The 19,834-nt window shown below is 43.4% G+C and overlaps 1 protein-coding gene and 1 long non-coding RNA gene across 2 annotated transcripts in view; one reads left to right on the forward strand and one right to left on the reverse strand.

Annotated features, from left to right (window-relative positions):
• Positions 1 to 10,312, forward strand: part of znf1035 (zinc finger protein 1035) — a 25,364-nt gene extending 15,052 nt beyond the window's left edge. Inside the window, exon 4 of the mRNA XM_013267048.3 lies at positions 59 to 10,312. Within this exon, the coding sequence (XP_013122502.1) occupies positions 95 to 9,604 (9,510 nt within the window). The 5' untranslated portion in view covers positions 59 to 94 and the 3' untranslated portion in view covers positions 9,605 to 10,312. The remainder of the gene's footprint in view (positions 1 to 58) is intronic.
• On the reverse strand, positions 9,807 to 18,354 carry LOC112848254 (uncharacterized). The gene is made up of 2 exons (XR_003222276.1): positions 15,772 to 18,354; positions 9,807 to 13,952 (listed from the first exon to the last, which is right to left on the reverse strand). It is a non-coding gene; the product is annotated as an uncharacterized LOC112848254 (long non-coding RNA).
• Between the last annotated feature and the right edge of the window lie 1,480 nt (positions 18,355 to 19,834).

Genomic DNA, 19,834 nt, shown 5'->3' on the forward strand with positions numbered 1-19,834 from the left:
GTGGATGGTTTTGGTTATAATTTGTATTTATTAATTCTTTGTTTATCTGTGTTTTCAGGCTACAGTAAGCCTTAGTTACTACTCTGTATTGAGGATGGCGCATGGGTGGGATTCGTATTTCCATAATCCCCCACCTCTACCATCAGATCCAGGGACTTTGAGAAGGACATCTGAGTCAGAAGGACGCCTTTCCCATCATATTGAGGACTTCACTGGACATCATGGCTTTGCCAGCGTTGGTGCTTCACATGAAGCCCCTGTCTTTAACTCGGACTTTAACACAAACTATTGCTCAGATCCTAGTGTTGTGAATTCCAGGTCAGATTATGTTTATCAAAGGTACTGTGGTGAAACACAGTGGCAAGCTGATGGAGAACAAATGGGAAAGGATTACTTGCAACGATGTGAAAATGGTAATATCCCAGATTTTGCTGCAGACGGATTGCAAACATCTGACTCTTTTCCATCATCTTTTGGAACAGACTTTCAAGGACTTAAGGAAGATTATGAAATGCCAAGTACATCATTTCTTGAGAACTACTCAGATGTCAGTAGCTGCTCTGATGCAGATGCTGGTGAAACAAGACCACCTTGTAAATTCATGGCAAGTAAGTCATATTCAAATCCTAAAACTGATGGTTCCGAAAAACATGGCTCATCATCATGGTTTTTTACTCATACGGATAATATGACTTTTCCGACTGAAAGTTTGTGTTCAGATATGTCAGAGACTGATGTACTTTTATCTTCAAATGTGAAGGCACAAGAAAACATAGTTGAGTCTCCAGAGGACAGTTTGGAAAATTTAGAAAAAACAGTTGCATCATACACAGGACATCATCAGTCCTCTACTACCTCCTACATGAAGACAAGTACCAAGAGCAAAACTGAACTTGAAATAACTGAATATGGTTGTTTCCAAGATGAAAAACAAAGGAAAGATGTGGAGGGAGATCTTGCACAAACTCATTCAGACCTCTTGATAAGTGGTCATGAAAACTTTGGTCATACAATAGATGAGTATCCAGATGACAGTGAAGAAAAGCAAATCACTTCAGCTACTCCAAATATCATAAGTACGTTAAAATATGATCAAGTTCCCATAAATGAAAATGGCTCACAAAAGGAGAAGAACGAACTGTTGAACCAAGAAAATACAGGATTTAATCATCCAAACTCAGATGGTCAAAATGGAAATATGGGTCAAGATGTACAAAACAATGGTGAGGTCTTTGGTGGGGAAACGAGAGAATCAAGTTTACTTGAAAACAAGATTTCAGATGAACATAAATCCCAAATTCCCAATTCCAACAGAGGTCAACTTGAAAATATGGATTCGGACTGCCAGAAGAAAGAAATTCAGACAGATGCCATTAAATCCTCCAAGGCATCCAATTCTAATGCTTCTACACAGCAACTGTGGAAATGCACAAGGACCAGTCATGATGTTAAATCGAACTTATTATCTACACAAAAGTCTGATGAAAGTGTGGCTGGTGAAGTTTGTAGAAGCCTTGATGAGCACAGTGAAGATCTTTTGAGCGATGTCAGTATTTCAGAGCTTTCAGAACCCAGTTTGCTGCTAAGAAGCTGCAGCAACAACATACATCTTGATGTAGATGAAGTACAAGCAAGTGCAGGAGAAAAGTCAAATGTTGAGATTTCTCCTGATCCAGAATGTAGTGGCCCAGCGGACACTAAAGACAATTTAAGTATGGACACTAGAAACGAGAACAAGCAAGGTGCGGGCGTTCATGTAGGATCCTGTTTAAAGTTGAACAGCTTGAGCCAAGGTGCAAATGCCCATGTAGATACAGAACTGGCAAGTGCAGCAGAGAAGACAAATATGACTTTTTCTTCAGATTCAAATTGCAGTCATCTCTCTGACAATAATGAAGGTCTATCTACAAATGCTAATGACTTGAACAAAGACAGTGTTGCCACTCATCCAGATTCCTCCTTGCAACTGCAGACGCCTGGTACGGATACGCATCCCTCTCTAGAAATGGAAGACACAAGTCAATCAGAAAAGAAAAACCCAACCTCTCTTCCAGATCAAGATCATAGTGATCTCAATATCACCAGAGACAGTCTTTCTATTGACATCAATGACAAGGACAGGCAAGGTGTTGATCATCATTCAGAATCCTGTTTGGAGCCAGAGAGCTTAAACACAGATACAGATTCTTGTCAAGAAAGGACATTTACAACTTCACTAGAAACAACCTCAGTCTCCTCTCCAGATCAAGACTGTAGTGGACCCAGTGTCACTGTTGATACTAGCAACAAGAATCTCAGCCATTCAGAATCCCCCTTTAAACAAAAGAGCTTAAACACAGACGTGCAAACCTCTGTAGAAAAGGAATTCAAAAGTCAATCTAAGAAGAAAAACCCAACCTCCCCTCTAGATCAAGACTTTAGCACCCCTAGTGCAACCAGTAAAACTCCCTTTGATGCTGTTGACAAGAACAAGGGAAGTGTTGCTGCTAATCCAGAATCCTCCCTTCAGTTAGAGTACTTAAACACAGACACACACCCTCCTCTAGAAGCAAGCAAGGAAACTCCAACCTCCCCTCCAGATGTAGATTGTAATTGTCCCAACATCACTAGTGACAGTCTTTCTGTTAATAATACTGACAAGAACAAGCAAAGTGTTCCTAGTATTTTACAATCCTGCTTAAGCACAGACACATGTCCCTCTAAAAAAATGGAAATGGAAATCAAAACCTCTTCTCCAGATCAAAATTGTGGCAACACCACTGTAACCGGTGACAGTATTTCCATTGACACTAGTGACGAGAACAAGCAAAGTGTCGCTTCTAATCCAGACTCCTCCCCACTAAAAGAAAGCTCAAACACAGAGACACATGGCTGTATAGAAAAGGAATGCATAAGTCCCGCTGATAAGGCAAGAGCAACCTCTTCCACAGATTATGAATGTAATAGCCATGTGGTGACAAGTGACTGCAACAAGCAAAGTCCTAATAGTTTAGAATCCTGTTTGCAATCAAAACCCTCAAGCTCCAACACAAATCTTTCAGATTGGACAAGTTCAGAAGTGAACGCAAATACAACCTGTTCTCTTGATCAGCAGCAATCACTACGTAAAAGTCCAGTGGGCCAAGAACCTCTGGGTCTTGGGGAGGATTGGTCTGAAAATGCTCGAGACTCATTTGAAGACACGGGCTTCCCTACAGAGGAACAGCCAGACATGCTGTATGGTGAACCTCTGTCCAGAGATGACTCCTCATGTGACACTAATGAATCACAATTTCAGTATAAAGAAGCATTTGTTGCTGGAACTGATGGGGACAACAAGGACCATTCAGGAGGACAAGCTCCGCAACTAAAATCTGCAGCTGAAATGAGAAAAATGCTGCAACCTGTTGTAATATTAAAGACTTTGGAGTCAGAAAATGGAACAAGTGACTCCTATTACTGTGCAGATTGCAAACACACAACTTATAGCACAGATCAATCAATTGAACACTACCATTGTTGCCATTCAGTGAACAATTTTGACTTTTGCAAAAGTTGCAGTCTCTATCTTGTGAAAAATGAACAAGCTGGAAAACATTTGTGTGGTGACGTTAAAGACGGGTCTCAGCGTCCTTCAGATCCTAGCCCACAGAAAAAGGGAAATCGCCAAGGCAACCATAGGTGCAATAGGTGCAGACTGACATTTTCAAAAGTAATGCATTATATCAAGCACATGCGGACTCACACTGGGAAAACGCCATTTAGGTGTAATGACTGTGGCTCTTATTTTGCACAAGGCGGGAGCCTGCAAAGACACAAGCGTATACCTGGTAGATGCAAGCAGTCCAACCTCCCAGCTAAAAATCCTGATGTGGCTGTCAGGCAAACTGACACACCAAAACAAAAGGATGTGGTGCAAAGTAACATAGATATGCCAAAATGTTTTGTTAAGCTTTTTGACATCTCTAAGACAAATCTGTGTGGATTATGTGGTAAAACCTTCCCTACTGCAGAAAAGGTTAAAAAGCATCTCTATAAAGTACACCATGGAAAGGGTACGGTAGTGTCATTAAACCAGAGTACCAAAGCAGTCAGTGAGAGTGATGAAAAGCAGGAGAAAACTCAAGAAGTGGAGAATGACATAATAGGAAAATATAAATGTCCTCTATGCCCACGGCTTTTTAAGTACTCTTACAATCGAGCACGACATTTGCGTGACTGTGTTCGAGATGCGATATACGGTGGCAAGGAAAAAATTGCTGGTAAATACCGATGTCCTTTGTGCCACACTATGTTCACTATGACATCCAACCGATATAGGCATATTAAAACAAGCTGCCTCAGAGAATTTCTTAATCGACTAGCAAAAGAGAAAGCAAAAGAAAGGACAAAGGTTGAGAAAGAAATGGTGGAAAGAGAGCAAAAAACACAAATGGTTGAAAAAGAGCAGAAAATGCAAACAAGGGAAAAGGAGAAGAAAAAACAAGCACCACCAGCTTTGACAACCTCAAAGTCTGTGCCACGATACAAATGCAACCTCTGTCCTGCAGTTTTTTGTTACGCTTCTGGAAAGTACAGACATATGAAGAAACACGAGTTGTTTAAACTCACTGGGAAAATTATCAGGTACAGGAATTCCATTTTCTCCATCAAGAGTAATCTGGAAACTTTAAATGGTACACAGAATGAAGCTGGAAAGGAAAACTCGAACTCAGCTGAAGCAAAGAGCAATCTGAGTTGTCGCTTCTGTGGTAAATATTTCAGCTCTTCACAGTCACAGAAGAAGCATGAACGCAATCACCGCGGTGAGAGACCATACCGCTGTCTGGAATGTGGAAAGGGATTCAAGAAGCAGTCCCATCTGATTGCTCACAAAATTATTCACCAGAGGAGGATACAGTGCACTGTCTGCAAAAAGATTCTACCGACTATTGGAGAACTGATCCAGCACAGAAGTTCACATCTAAAGAGGGGAACGCTTCAATGTCCAGACTGTACTATGCAGTTTCAGCATCCCGCACATCTCCTCAGACATCTAAAAACCCACAAAAATAGAGAAAACAAGGCACTTCAAGTTGAAGAGAGAACAGAATCAAATCATCAGCAAACCTTGGAATCTGTGGAAGAAGAGGATGGACCAAAGCAAATGCAGTGTTCCTTATGTAAAGAAGTATTTGATGATGCCCAAGTACTAAGAAAACATTGTCTCACCCATATATCAGGTTCTTCTTCAAACCAATGTCCATTTTGCAAACGAAATTTCAGTAATCGCCGCTATTTATTGCGCCATATGGTCAAACACACTGGGGACAAACCCTTTTCTTGCACCAATTGTGGAAAACAGTTTTACCGTAACATATGCCTTAAAATTCACAGTCAGAAGTGTTCCCCTCCTGAAACCAGAACTCTCGAGTCTGAAACAAAGACAAAAACACTATATCCGTGTCCCTATTGTCCACGGAAATTTACTAAGAAAGATCGTTGGAAAAATCATCAGCATGCCCACAAGATAAATTCTGTGCATCCATGCTCAAGATGTGGGCAGTACTATGGACCTAATAAAATGAAACAACATCAGAGGAACTGTGAAGAGACAACAGAGCTGAGCACTGGCTTATCTCCTGACACCAACTGTAATAAAAGCAGTCTACCAACAAACCAGGATACTCCTAAAATGTCTACACAGCCCAATGCAACCACTCTGCTTCAGTTTAAATGCCCCTACTGTACCCAGAGGTTCAGGTTCAGGTCATTATTCTTGAGACATCTGGTCTCACATACTGGTGTGCAACCATATGCGTGTATGCACTGTGGTCAGAGATACAGATCAAAGACATTATGTTTGCAGCATGAAGTTTTCTGTGACGGTGTTAACAAAAATGTACTATCAAAACTCAAAAGCACTGGTGCAACACAACCTCCCAACATTCCTTCTCCCATAGAGGCAGAACCAAAGCCCAATGCACATGGTGAAACGGAGTACAAGTGCAAATTCTGCACCAAGACTTTCATGAAACCAAGGTACCTGAGACGTCACATTCTGACACACAATGAAGTAAAACCATATCGCTGTAAGGCCTGTGATAGCTGCTTTTCAAGGTACGATCATCTGAAAGTACATCAGACTCGCTGCAAAGGTAAAAAAACAAGGTTAGAGGTCCGTATTCCCAAAATCAGTTTAGAAGATGTTGGCAAAGGTTGGCAAAATAAGTTTGGCATTGAGAGTGCTAAAAAGCAGGAGATGTTTGAGTGTAAGGTCTGTTCTAGAAGCTACACAACTCAGTCTAAACTTTCCCGACATTTCACCATGTTCCATGCCACAAAGTTATTCAAGTGCACACGCTGCGGCTCCTCATTCGCTCATGAAAAATCTCTGAAAAAGCACAAAAAGATGAGAAGGTGCAGAAAGGTCTTGAGGGAAACGGCGGCTTCCTTACTGCAGGGAACCAATCCTCCAGCAGAAAACATGACAGGATCTCTTGATGGGATCAGAAGCCAAATGCTGAAGAGGATCCATCCTTGCTTTAACAAGAAGTACAAGTACGTTTGCAGTTATTGCCCCCGTGTTTTTGGAAATAGCTGGCAGTTAGGTGTGCACACCCGCCTGCACACAGGAGAGAAGCCATATTCATGTGATTACTGTGGTGAGAGATTTATAAGGAAGGATTATGTCCAGCGTCATTTTCCAAAGTGCCCCAATAAACACCAGACAAGTACAGTTCTCTGTGACCTATGTGGTGGCTTTTTCTCTGCAAGCAAGCTTGAAAATCACAAGAAAGGCTGTGGTTTAACAACAAGCTCATCACCAGTTTTCCAAAGCCAGCAGTCAGCCACTCATGACCCACCAAAAGGCTTTTCATGTGCATACTGCAGCTCCCGATTTCTGCTTTTTTCACAGCTCCAAGAGCATTTTTTGAGCACACACAAGCTGGAAACAATGACTCAACCAGTGTCAGCTGCCCCCCTACAGCAGCTTCTGTCAGACATCAAAGAAGAGCCTGTGGATGAGAGTTGTGATGAAAGGCTTAGTGACAATTTAACACAAAGCCTTAATACCGCTATTATGGAGCCCTCCAAGCAGTTTTTTTGCCAACAATGTAATATGTTCTTTGCAAACAAAGCTGGACTAACTGGTCATCTCCGTACACATGCAGTGGGCCATCCTTTTAACTGCAAGTCCTGCAATAAGGGCTTTTGGAATAAAAGTCTCCTCCGAAATCACTACAGGAAGTGTAGAAATGGACGTATTCCAAACCAGCAGTTGGAAACACCTCTAAAAGCAAATTTTGATTTTGCACTTAATCACTCTGCTCTTGCGGTCGGAGGCAGCTCTACAATGACTAGCACTGGGCTTTTCTGCAACGATGATTTAATGGACGAATCAACAAAAAATTCAGAAGGAAATGAGGTGCAAAGCAGCTCAAGTAAAGAGAAGAAAGCTGTGCAGTATCAATGTTCAGAATGTGAAATGAGCTTCACAGATGGCTTAGTGCTCATCAGTCACCTTGAAGACCATGGAAGACAGGAACAAGAGAAAAAGCGCAATACATGTCCTAAGTGTGGGCGGGTGTGCACTAGTCAAGGAAATCTGGAAAAACACATGAGGATGCACACAGGTGATCAGAAATTCCCTTGCTTCGACTGCTCCAAGCTGTTCTATACCAGGTCTGATCTGGAAGCCCACAGAACGTGTCACGATCTAAGCAGGCCATATGCTTGCAAACTGTGTAATCAGCGGTTTTGGACAAGACCATCTTTATGCACCCATTACAGGGAGGATCATGAAGATGATGTATTTAGTTGTCGATTCTGCAGCAAATCGTATGCAGTAAAAAAATCACTAGCAAGACACTACAGAAACTGGCATCCAAAACAGTATAAGGATATCAAGGCTGCTGTGAGGGAAAAGAGCAGCAGCGAACAGCAGTCAAGCGGCCAAGTGAGCACAGCTGGTGACAGTGAGGAGGATGAAAACAACGGCAGCGAAGACAGTGACTCAGACTCCGCGCCATACTTCCCGTGCCACGTGTGCGGAAAGACCTTCCCAACGTCAGAAAGCCTTGAGGATCACCAGCTCTGTCACCTGGGTGAAAAGCCACATGAATGTGAACAATGTGGTAAATGCTTTTTCCAGGCGTCTCAGCTGCAGCAGCATCATCGAATGCACAAGTCTGAATTTCAGTGTCAAACTTGTGGCAGAGGGTTCATGTCTCTCTTTGCTCTGCGTAACCACAAGCACAGTCACGGTAAAAGTCGCTCACATCGTTGTTCCAAGTGTCACCTATTTTTCAATGGACCATTGCAGCTAGCAGAGCACATGTCGACCCACCGTGAAGAGAATTTTCCGTGTGATATTTGCAATCGTGTGTTTCTGTCCAAGAGTAGCAGAGCTGAACACTGGAAAACCCACTCCACATCAAGTGACCATCCTTCACCTTCAGTGTCAAGTGGAGAACAGCCTCCCTCACACTCTGAAAGCTCATTTGTATTCACCTCGGAGCTTAAATACCGCTGTGGTGTTTGTAGCGAGCGCTTCAGAGATCCAGAGGAGCTCTCAGAGCATGGCTGTATGGAAGCTAAAGAGCGACCATACTCTTGCACAGAATGCAATAAACATTTTCTTCATGCATCTCACCTGAAAAAGCACAGGAATACCCATCATCAGTTACAGTACAATCGTAAATATTCTTGTAATCAATGCAACAGTAGCTTTGCTTCCTCTCAGCTCTTCTTGACCCATCTTAAGAGCCATATTGGCACCGTGGCAGAAATTAAACAAGAACTTGATGATGAAGATGGTGAACCTTCACACGTTTTTAAGTGTCCAGTTTGCAGCCAGTGTTTCCCATGTGCCATGGATCTGTTTCATCATTTCCCAACGCATCCTGATGGTACAATTGAAAAAATCAAATTTGCCTCTGGAAGCAAGCTTAAGGAGCACGAGCAGTATAAGCGGACCTCAGCTGCTGAATATGAATGCACAGAGTGTGAGCAGGGCTTTTTGGGAGAAGCTGCTTTCTGCCAGCATAAGTATTCCCGGCAACAGCAGGCAACAAAAACGGAATACTCAAATCCATCCTCTAAAAAATCCAGCCCATCATATTTTCAAGCAGCAGGAGAGGACGACGATGAGGAGGAAGAGGTTGATGTTACAGGAGACGACCTGTACAACTGCCTTGTCTGCTCAATGCGGTTCAACTCTAAAAATGTCCTTTTGGAGCATCAAAATAAAGAACATCCAAATGAGAAGCCATTCACATGTGAGCTTTGTGGAAAAACATTTGCCAGGAAGCGATACCTGAAAGAGCACGAGCGCAGGCATCGTCAGAAAGCCCAAAACGAAACTCAGACGGCCGAGAATAAGTTCAAATGTTCCCAGTGCCAAAGCAAATTCACTACGGCCCAAGAGCTGTCTCTGCATATGAGAAAGCATGCTGAAAAAGACGTTGGAGAGTACCGATGTGACATGTGCTACAAGTCATTTAGCCAGTGGTCTCTTCTTAAGCAGCACCAAGAAAGTCATGTTGGTGAGGTTGTGTATGAATGCACAGAATGTGACAAAGCCTTTGCTTTTCCTCACCTGCTGGAGGAACATCAGCAAAGTCATGCCGGGTCCTCTGAGTAATGGTTCCTAAATACCACATAATTTAGTTACCTTAACTTTCCTTTGAAGACCTGTATCCTCAAACCCTCTTCATGCCTTACATCTGCCAGTAAACCACTTGTAATTGATAATTAGAATCACTCTTTATTTGTTTCCTCTTGTGCATACTTGGAAAGCACTTGGAGAGATATGACACTAAGATTTTCTGTGATGGATCTTCTCCTGGGTTTTTATTCCCTTTGTATATACTTTTAGTTGTGATGTTGGGATTTGTATACAATAAATAAGCAACATAGTTTCTTGACAGTATTTGTAAAATTGTCAAAAGAAGTTTAATATTCTGTTTAAACAGAAAGAGCATGACAGAATGTCTTGGATTAAGACTTAGATTTCTGATCATATATTTTTGTTTGTTTGTTCGGCATATATTTTGAAATAGTTTTAAACAGTTTCTTTGTCGGTATGTAAAGTAGACTTTACACTGGTCATTTTAATCCATTGATATTTTGTATGGTATGACCGTTCATGTAAAAAGTATATATATCTATATATATAATTTTGTAATTTTTAGTTTCTTTTCCTTTGATTGTCAAAGGGTGCTTTTTGATAAAGAAAAATATCTTGTACACTCAAAAGATATTCTGATTGAATTTTCTTTCCATAAACTGATGTTACTTTTGAGAAATTTGAGTTCCTGCATTTAACTAAGAAGTAAAGTCAGTTAGGAAAGCTATCTGTGTCTTTGTGTATTTGTTTGCTTTGGGGAAAAACTAACAGAATGGAAGCTGTAAAATTTTCAGCTTGACAGGAAAAGGACTAATTTAACAGGAACAGCTGATTGGAGGAATTCACCAACCAAAATTAAAATGATCAGAAATGGTCTACCTAAAGTTTTTCCAAAATTCGTTCTCCCACAGTTTTTTTCTTTTTGATAAAGACCATTATCAATTTGAGAACTCAAGATGATGACCATTTTCACATAGTCGACAAAGGAGAAATACATGGGGGGTCTGTTTTTTTAGATAAAACACAATGGACTTGCCTTTTTGAGAACTTCTGGTGTCAAATACATGTTCAACCATGCTGAAGTCAGCTTTAGAAGACTTAAATATTTAAAGTTTGTTTAGGTAATTTGCTAATGGATTTTTTGGTTGTAGTAGAAGTACTAATACCTTTATTCTTCAATCACATCAGGATGGACCCTGTTACATTACTCACTAGTTCCTTACTTTTCGCATATGGCCTCTGAAATTGTTCTTGTTTATGGTGGGTCAGGATTTGGAGGAGGCCTGAGTTTAATCCCCCAGCTTCTGCACACATGTTGAAGTGTCCTTAAGTAAGATGCACCCCAAATATCCCCTAATGTGAGTTTGCGTGTGTGTGTGTGTGTGTGTATGAGAGTAAATCATGTGTCTATGGATGGTGCTTGCACTGGTGTTAAAAAAAAAAAAAAAAAAAGTGCTTTGAGTGCTGGATAAAAGCAAAAAAAAAAAAGTGCTATGTGTTTCAGTCCATTTATAGACCGGGTAGAAGATTACCCTGTATATTTTTTTTCTTTTTACAGAAGATTAGACAGACACTGGTGATATTACTACTGTGAAACTTGGGGTTCAGTGTTGGATACCTAACCTTAACTATTTAAAAAAGTCAGATTAGTTAGGATTGCAGCAATTTTGTCATTCCAGCACACGTATTTTCATGAGGTGAAATGAACTTTGCACTCAAGTGCTGGTTAAAGCCACCAAAAGTAATAGCAAAATATACAGAAATAAGGAATACCGAGATATTTACAGTTGAAGTGTATATTAGAAAACAGTTGTTTTTAAGTTTAAGAAAACAGTGTGTGGCGCGGATAGTGCAAAGACAAGTGGATTCACATGTCTCACCCTTCGGGCTGCGAGCAGCAGAAATGAGATGGCAACAGAGTTCAACAGCCCTCAGGAAGAAGCTGTTCCTCAATTTACATTGTAATTCAAAAGTTGTGCTTTGTCCTGAGAAAGTAGAGGTTATGGTGTACCAGAAAATGTTAAGGTCTTTAGTGGGATGTGTACCAAGATACATAAAGCTGGAGACCACTTCCACAGCTGCTCCCCTAATGTAAATGGGTGGAGGGAAGGTTTTGCTGCTACTGAAATAATTATCTCCTTTGTTTTCATGACACTGATGCAGAGATCCCTGCACCGAATCTCCAGCTGCTTTACCTCCTGCCTGTGATCTCGGTCATCATTTTTGGTGCTGCATTCCACAATTGCTGTGTCATCTGCAAATTTCACAATTGACTGGTGTGATGTTTTTTTAGCAGTCATCAGGTGGCCACCTGCTTAATATTGTGTTGGAACTTTTTTTGTTGCCAAAACAGCCTTGACTTGTCAAGGTGTGGTCTGATATCTGGCAGCAAACTGTTAGGAGCAGATCCTTTAAAAACCACAAGTTGTGAGTTGGAGCCTCCATAGATCAGACTTGTTTTCCAGCACATCCCACAGATGCTTAATTGGATTGAATTCTGGGAAATTTAGAGGCCAAGTCAACAGCTTAGACTTTTTGTTCCCTCCATTCTTGAACCATTTTTGCTTTGTGGCAGGCCACATTATCCTGGCAAAAGAGGCCACAGCCATCAGGGAATACTGTTTCTATAAAAGAATGTGCAGGGTCTGCAACAATGCTTAGGTACGTGGTATGTGTCAAGGTAACATCCTCATGGATGGAAGGAACCAAGATTTTCCACCAGTGTCAGTGTATCCTGATCTCAGGTGTCCCACAGTAAGCAATGCGCACACCCCACACCACACACCATGTGATGTAACACAAAAAAGGTGATTAATCAGACGAGACTACCTTCTTCCATTGCTTCATGGTGCTCATTGTTGGTGCTTTAGGCAATTGATAAGGGTCAGCATGGGCATCCTGAGCACAATCTTATTTTCCTGTGTTGTTGTTCCTGGATCATTAAAATTAATGTTGGTCTAGGTTGAGATTGCAAGTGACCAATAGCTTAGACTTTTTTCTCATTGGTGTGATGTCATAGTTTTGTGACATGGAATCATAACCAGAACTATAGCCCCTAAACCCTAATTACATCCTAACCCCCATTCCTAATCCTGACCCTTTGTTGGATTTTTCCTCTGTAGACAATGACAGGTTGTTTTTTTTTCCACACAGAAAAACTATGACATCATTACAATGTGATTAGTTACTTGCGATTTTGAGCTTGGAACAACATTAATTATGGTGATGCAGGCTGATATCTTTCAGTACCAGCCTGAACTCTTTTGGCAATTTGACCTACAGTAACTCCTGTGTTGAGTCAGACCACACAGGCCAGGCTTCACTACCCAAATGCATCAGTGAGCCATGGCAGCACATGAACTTGTTGCTGGTTTACCACTGTTCCTTCCTTCGACCACTTTTGATAGATTCTGACCACTGCAGACTGGGAACATCCTACAAGAGCTGTAGTTTTGGAGATGCTCTAACCCAGTCATCTAGCCTTCACAATTTAGCCCTTTTCAGACTTGCTCAAATCCTTGCACTGGCCCTTCTCACACATAAACTTTGAGGACAAAATGTTTACTTGCTCCCACTCATTAACAGCTGTCACGATGAAGAGAACATCAGTGTTATTCACGTCATCTTCCAGAGGTCATAATGTTATGCCTGATTAGTGTATGTCAGTAGAATAAACAGGAAGGAACTCGGCACACATCCCTGAGGGAAACCAGTACTAAGGATGATGGAGTAGGAGACATCATGGATTTTCACAGACATCGGGACATCAATGGGCTTACTGACACACTCAGTGACTACATAACCTTCTACATTGACTCCGTTGTCCAATCTTGAACTCTTCATTGTTACCCAAATAACAAACCGTGGGTGACTAGGAACATCAAAGCCCTCATCAATGGCGGAGTGGCAGGTGGCGCAGAAGCAGTCTGAAAATCCAGTGGTGGAGAAGGGTTGGAGGTGAGCTTACCAGTGGAGTACGCGGAGCTAGGGCTTGTGTGAGAGCAGTTAGTTCCTTATTGATGTGGAGCAGCATCTGCTCGTGACACCCGGCCCGGCGTACTGAGTCGTCTGCTGAGTCCATCGTGGCTAGATTGTTCTGTCATGTTGGATTAAGGCAGGACTCAAATGCAGGACTCGGAGCTGTGCAATCAAAGGGAGATTTATTTACAATATCAGGTGAATTATATACACATATACAGTGATCAGGGGATGAGGGCTCCAGGGATTCCAAGGGAGAGGTCCAGGGCAGGGGTAACACATTCACACTCCTCTTCGTACCATCTGTGACTCAAAACACACTCAGTCCAATCCCTCGCAGTGACTCACTCTCACTCACGCAAACATGGCAGGGGTCCAGGAAGATCTGTACAAAGAGAAAACCAGGAAACACGATGGAAGACAAGGAAATTCACCGGAGAGAGCTGAGCTACAGTAACAAGTACAGTACAAAAATCCAGCGAAAAACAGCACTCCACCAAACCCTTAAGTACTGGCTGGAACAATAAGAGGTGATGAGTAGCAGGTGAGTAATGCGTGGGTGTGGAGATCAAGATGGAGACTGGAAACCAGACGCCACCCTGGTGGAGAGGAGTGAAAACAGCACACCAGGGCAAAAGCGGAGGACCATGACAAAATCAAGGAGATAACCTATGGCTATCTCCCCATACAACTCCTCCATCTAATGCACAGTACACAGTGCCATAATTACACCCTTTTGCACATCCTCTATTGTGAAAATAATGAAGTTTTACAGTTTGGAGTAAAATGTTAGTCATATTTATGTAATCTCTGTAATATTCTGGATATATATATTTGAGCTATGTGTTTATATTAGAGCTATTTCTTATATTTTGTAATTATATTGTATTATTTAATTTAGGTCAGTCTGTTACTGTCCTTTTTGTCTTGGACCAACACAAATAACCAAATAATTCCCTTAAGGATCAATAAAGTACTCTGATTCTGATGTCCTGTTGGTTAAGAAGTCTGAAACCCAATTGCAGAGGGAGAACCTCAAACCGAGCACTTTGAGTTTTTCCACTAGAGTCTGTGGAATCATTGTGTTGAAGCCAGAAGTAAAGTCTAGGAAGAGCAGATGTACATGTAAGTTCATATAACATATATGTATGTACATATAACTCCATAAACGCATGGCAAAACATAGGGTGGGCCATTTTGACAGGACAAGACTCAGCTGTATAACTGCACCTAAAGGACAAGCATCACTCTTTTGAGGATGCCAATGTTCACATTTTGGACCAAAAAGACAGATGGTTTCAAGGAGGAGTAAAAGAGGCCATCTATGTCCACAGTGAAAGACCGTCATTGAACAAAGGGGCTGGCTTACAACACCAACTGTCAGCCATCTACAATGCACGCACCTCAACCCCCTTCTCACATTTTGCCTCAGGTGACCTCAATTGGTCACGTGATAGGGTGACGCAAGGTCTAACAGTGGTTTCAACCAAAACCTCTGGTGATAATGACCCATGCTTTTTTCACACCTTGGATCATGTGATGAGGCACATGATAGTGAGTTAACAACCCTCTTAAGAGACAAACCCCACAAGGATTAAATACCTGGGACTCTGCACCATTTAGTTTTAGAACTGGAGAAGCTTCTTGGATAAGAGGTGAAACATCTTCAAGAGAAGTTTTTAAAAATCAAGTCGCTTTATTTCCAAGCTCCTTGGACTGCCATGACTTACATGACTGAAAACCTACACAGACATACATATAGGTTGTTACTCTCCAGGTATGTGAGGGCCACATAACCACTCATGAAGTGGCATCATCTATGAAGCGGTTTTTGACACTGATTTATTCCTTTATGTAGGCCATAACAGCCTTTTAAAGCATTTCGTCATTACTTAGGTGAGGGTTCCAGACTTTCTGGGGATGGAGACGACAGTGATGGTAGCATGAGAAGGAGGGAGGCCCCAGATGGGGGCCCAGTGGCCAAAGGACGAGAGAACAGGCAGCCGACCTGCCAGCCACCCTGGCACGAGTCCAGATGGGAGCCCCAGGCACCCAAGAACAACCCGGCACTAGGCAGAGGAGTATAGTGTGCTGTTTCCCCATGTTTTCATGGTGACATGCTGTTAAAAATGTAGGCATGATGTTCATCAGATTTACTTGATTAAAGTCTCCAGCTATGACATAAAATGCCTTGATGCACCAACCTTTGTTTATGTACATAAACAGATTTCCTCCTCTAGTTTTCTGACAGATGGTTTTAGTCCACATGGAAAAAGTAGCAGGCTGTTGATGTAGAAGGAGAGTCTGGCATCCCGTTGTTCTAGTCAGGGTAGACATGCACAAAGTACAGCACAGTTCATCATCTCCCAGCCTCAGGTGAATTAACTCCACCTTGTTGTACAAGGAGCGCATGTTGGTCCAAATAGGTTAGCTTTTAGCTTGGCTAGCTAGCCAGCTTTTTTTTAACCCCCTTTTGTATCTGTGCACACTGCTTCTTTTTATCTTTTAACCACTGCACTGTACTGTGCCAGTCCTACTATGTCTTACATGCTTCTTCACACAAGCAGAGTTGTTATAAAATCTGGGTATAAACCCCAGGAACCTGGAAAAGGTGCTTGATGCACATCTTTTGCTATGCGCTTTGAACACTTGTGTTTATCATTCAATACGCATTTTCTTTATTACACACAGTTTTTGCTCTATACTACTTGTACAATAACACCCGGTCAGCTCTAGTCCACTGCTGCAGTCTCTCTTCTGCCAGCTTTGGTCTTCTCTCTCCACACTAACCTCAGTCCCAGCCTCCTACACTGTGAAGGAGAGGCATGATTAGATGATGGCTGGCAGCTGTGCAAGCCAGCCTCCCCTGGCACTGCTCCTGAACTGACTGCATCAACCCTCCCCTGCAGCTGAGCCACAAACCACACCCCACCACAGTGCTTCATCACTGTGCACTGTGCTCTAAAGCTTGAGTTTTACACATGTTAGCCAGTACAGCACACTGGTGCATCAGCTGCTTTGTATCAAGAAGGTCCTAGGTTTACTCTGTATTTATAAAAATCAAAACATTAAATAAGAAAAAGGAATACTTTCTGTGAACTAAATCAGTACAATCAAACATCTTGTACAACTAGACTACTGAAAATTACTAGTGAAAGTGCCTATAGTTATGATCTATGATTGCCTTTATTTTGGGGGTTTTCACTGGAAACAGTTGTAGTAAAATCCATAAATGAATGAAAAATGTCAAGTAAAATACACTAAAAAATGCTGAGTTGAAGGACTAAGGTCTTTAGTGGTTACAGTAACAGCTGCGGTTATCTTGGTTTCAATGAAACTGATCTTTTTTTTCCGGGACAAATGGTTGCCTTCCCGAGATTGAATTTACCAGATTTAATTAGAGAGCTAGAGTTAAAGTATTTACTTAATTAACATATAACATTAGAACTAGTAAACACACTCACAAAACACATTGTTAAGTAAACCTTGCAAGCACTTGTTTGGATCCCCATTTGCCTTCAGCACCTTGTGCTGAAGGCATTCCTCAGAGATTTTGGTCTATAGTGACATGATAGCATCACACAGTTGCTACAGTGAACTGGCTGCCATGTTCAAGAAACGAATTTGAGATGGTTTGATCTTTCAGGGGATGGGGATGGTTTGAGCTGAACTTTTTTGGTGCATTATCCTGCTGGAAGCAACCTTCAGAAGATGGGTATACTGTGTACAGGTGTACATAATTAATTAGCTGGTGAGTTAATTTTCTATGGCTCAAGAGGACGTATAGATTGTTATTGTTCCAATAATAAATGTATACATTTGATATATTTATATTTATTTTACAGAAATCTTTTAAGTAGTTTTTTTTTTTCAAATCACAATTCCTAAAAAGTTGTCTTACATGGCAGAAAACCATCAGAGAGGAGAGAACAACAGATCTGCTGTATACAAACATAAAGGTTGCATACAGCTCCTTTCCCCTACACCTATTTAGTAGTTTAAATACAAGTATAGTTAACTTCACCCCTGCCACACCGCTCTAGTCAGAAGTCAGGCTGTGACAGTCAGAGGACCCTCTTGTGGCTCTGCAGGACTGTTTTGAGGTGCCTGACTACTAAGCTCTCTGTGAGTTGCAGGGAGAGGATTTTGATGGGATCACAGAATTAACCATGGACTATGTACATTTCTGCACTGAATCCATAATTCCAACAGAGTCTGTGTTATCCAAGAAAACAAAAGATAACAAAGAACATCAAAACACTCCTCAACAGGAAGATGAGAGCCTTCAGGGCTGGAAAAAGTAGGAGGTGAGAACACTTCAACAAAGGCATCAATCAAGAATGCCAAAAACAAATATAGGAGGACGCTGAAGTGGAAACTCTGAGCAGATCAATATGAGAGCCTCATGTTCTGTGAAGGCGGTTGGTTTAAGATTACTTTCAAGGAGGGCCCAAGACTACAATGACCTTAAACTGGTATTGTCAGGGTCCTGGGTCTGAGCGACCCAGGATCCCTGGGCAGTCATGGACTTGTGTTATTGTATGTATATTTGGTGTTGCTGTCTCTCTTCTCCCTGTTTGCGGATGTGTGTGTGTGTGTGTGTGTGTTTGTGTATATGTGTTTCTGCGAGCGCCGGTTTGCGGGCGCCTTCAGGCCTGGTAGGTGTGGCCCTGCTGGCGGACTGGGCACACCCGAAGCCACACACCTGCTCCTGATCAGGCCTCGTCGGGGGAGCTACTTAAGAGAGTCTTGGAGCTCCCACCGATGCGGGATCATCGCGTTAGACTCCCAAGTCAGTGTGTGTTAGGAAGTGTCGATCGTGTGTGTGCCCGCGGGAGTCAGTGTTTAACGTCTGCCTCTATTGTTTTCCTACAGGAGGAACGTGGAGAGGAAGGGCAGCACGCACAGGGTGTGCACAGTCACGACAGCGGGGAGCACGAACACGGACACCACTGGAAGACACGCACGGGAGTCTTGGGGAGCACGGGGATTAATTGTGCATCGTTATATACCACATTGTAAATAAACACACTGTTGTTATTCAGAGCTCCGCGCCTGGGTCCTCATTCCCTACATCCCCACGGTCTGCCATGCCAAACCGTGACAGAATGATCCCGCCAAGCATGGACCCAGCGGTTTCTGAGGAGAGGCTCAGGAGGGAGGTAATGGACAAGGTTTATAAACTGTGTGAATTATGGTGGGAGAAGTCCGGGGAAGTGTTGCGTCGCGCCGTAGAGAGGCGGCTGCAGGAGACGCTTTTTAAGTTTCCCTGGTTGGTGGACTCCCTTAATTCAGTTGTCCTGGACTTTCTTCTTTCTACCCTCCACCTCCACTCTCCTACTCAGGCTGCTCACCACCCCGGACAGCTGGTGAATTCACAGCCTGACTCGCCGGCCCAGACGTCTACCCGGAAACGACGTTCGCGCCGCCGGCATTCCTCACCGCAGCCGAATTCCCAGACATCTCAAGAGCCGGCTGTGGTGAGTTATAAGGACACTTTCATTTCTCACCCCATCTGCTTCTTTGCTTACAGTGGATGGTGACACCGCAGATGCTGCTGTAAGCCAGCCTGCGGTGCAGCTAGCATCGCCTCATTCAGCGATCTCCTCACCGCTCACCTCTTCACCATCTGTAGCAGTGCCACCTGCTACAACGCCACCGGAGGAGCTCGGCGAGCTGGAGCAGGAGCTGGAGCCAGAGCTCGGCGAGCAGGAGCAGGAGCAGGAGCCGCTGCCGGAGGAGCTCAACGAGCCGGAGGGACCGGTGTTGCCAGCAGAGGCGCTCAGCGAGCGGGAGGAGCTCACGTTGCCAGCAGAGGCGCTCGGCGAGCGGGAGGAGCTCGCGTTGCCAGCAGAGGAGCTCGGCCAGCGGGAGGAGCTCGCGTTGCCAGCAGAGGAGCTCGGCCAGCGGGAGGAGCTCGCGTTGCCAGCAGAGGAGCTCGGCCAGCGGGAGGAGCTCGCGTTGCCAGCAGAGGAGCCCGCGCTGCTAGCAAAGGAGCTCGGCCAGCGGGAGGAGCCCGCACTGCCAGCTGAGAAGCTCGGCCAGTGGGAGGAGCCCGCGCTGCCAGCGGAAGACCTCAGCAAGTCGGTGGGACCCATTCAGCCGCAGCTGGAGGTCAGCAAGCCGGAGGGACCTCCACGTCCAGCGTGCCCTCCACGCCGTTCACGGCCAGCACATCCGCGACCCACACATCGTAGATCAGGTGCCACACCTCGCGGTTGCTCATCGGAGCTACGCCGCCGCCACCGGACCCGGGGCAGGCCGCCG

This window comes from Oreochromis niloticus, linkage group LG11 (assembly GCF_001858045.2).
Source record: "Oreochromis niloticus isolate F11D_XX linkage group LG11, O_niloticus_UMD_NMBU, whole genome shotgun sequence".
Lineage (NCBI taxonomy): Eukaryota > Metazoa > Chordata > Actinopteri > Cichliformes > Cichlidae > Oreochromis > Oreochromis niloticus.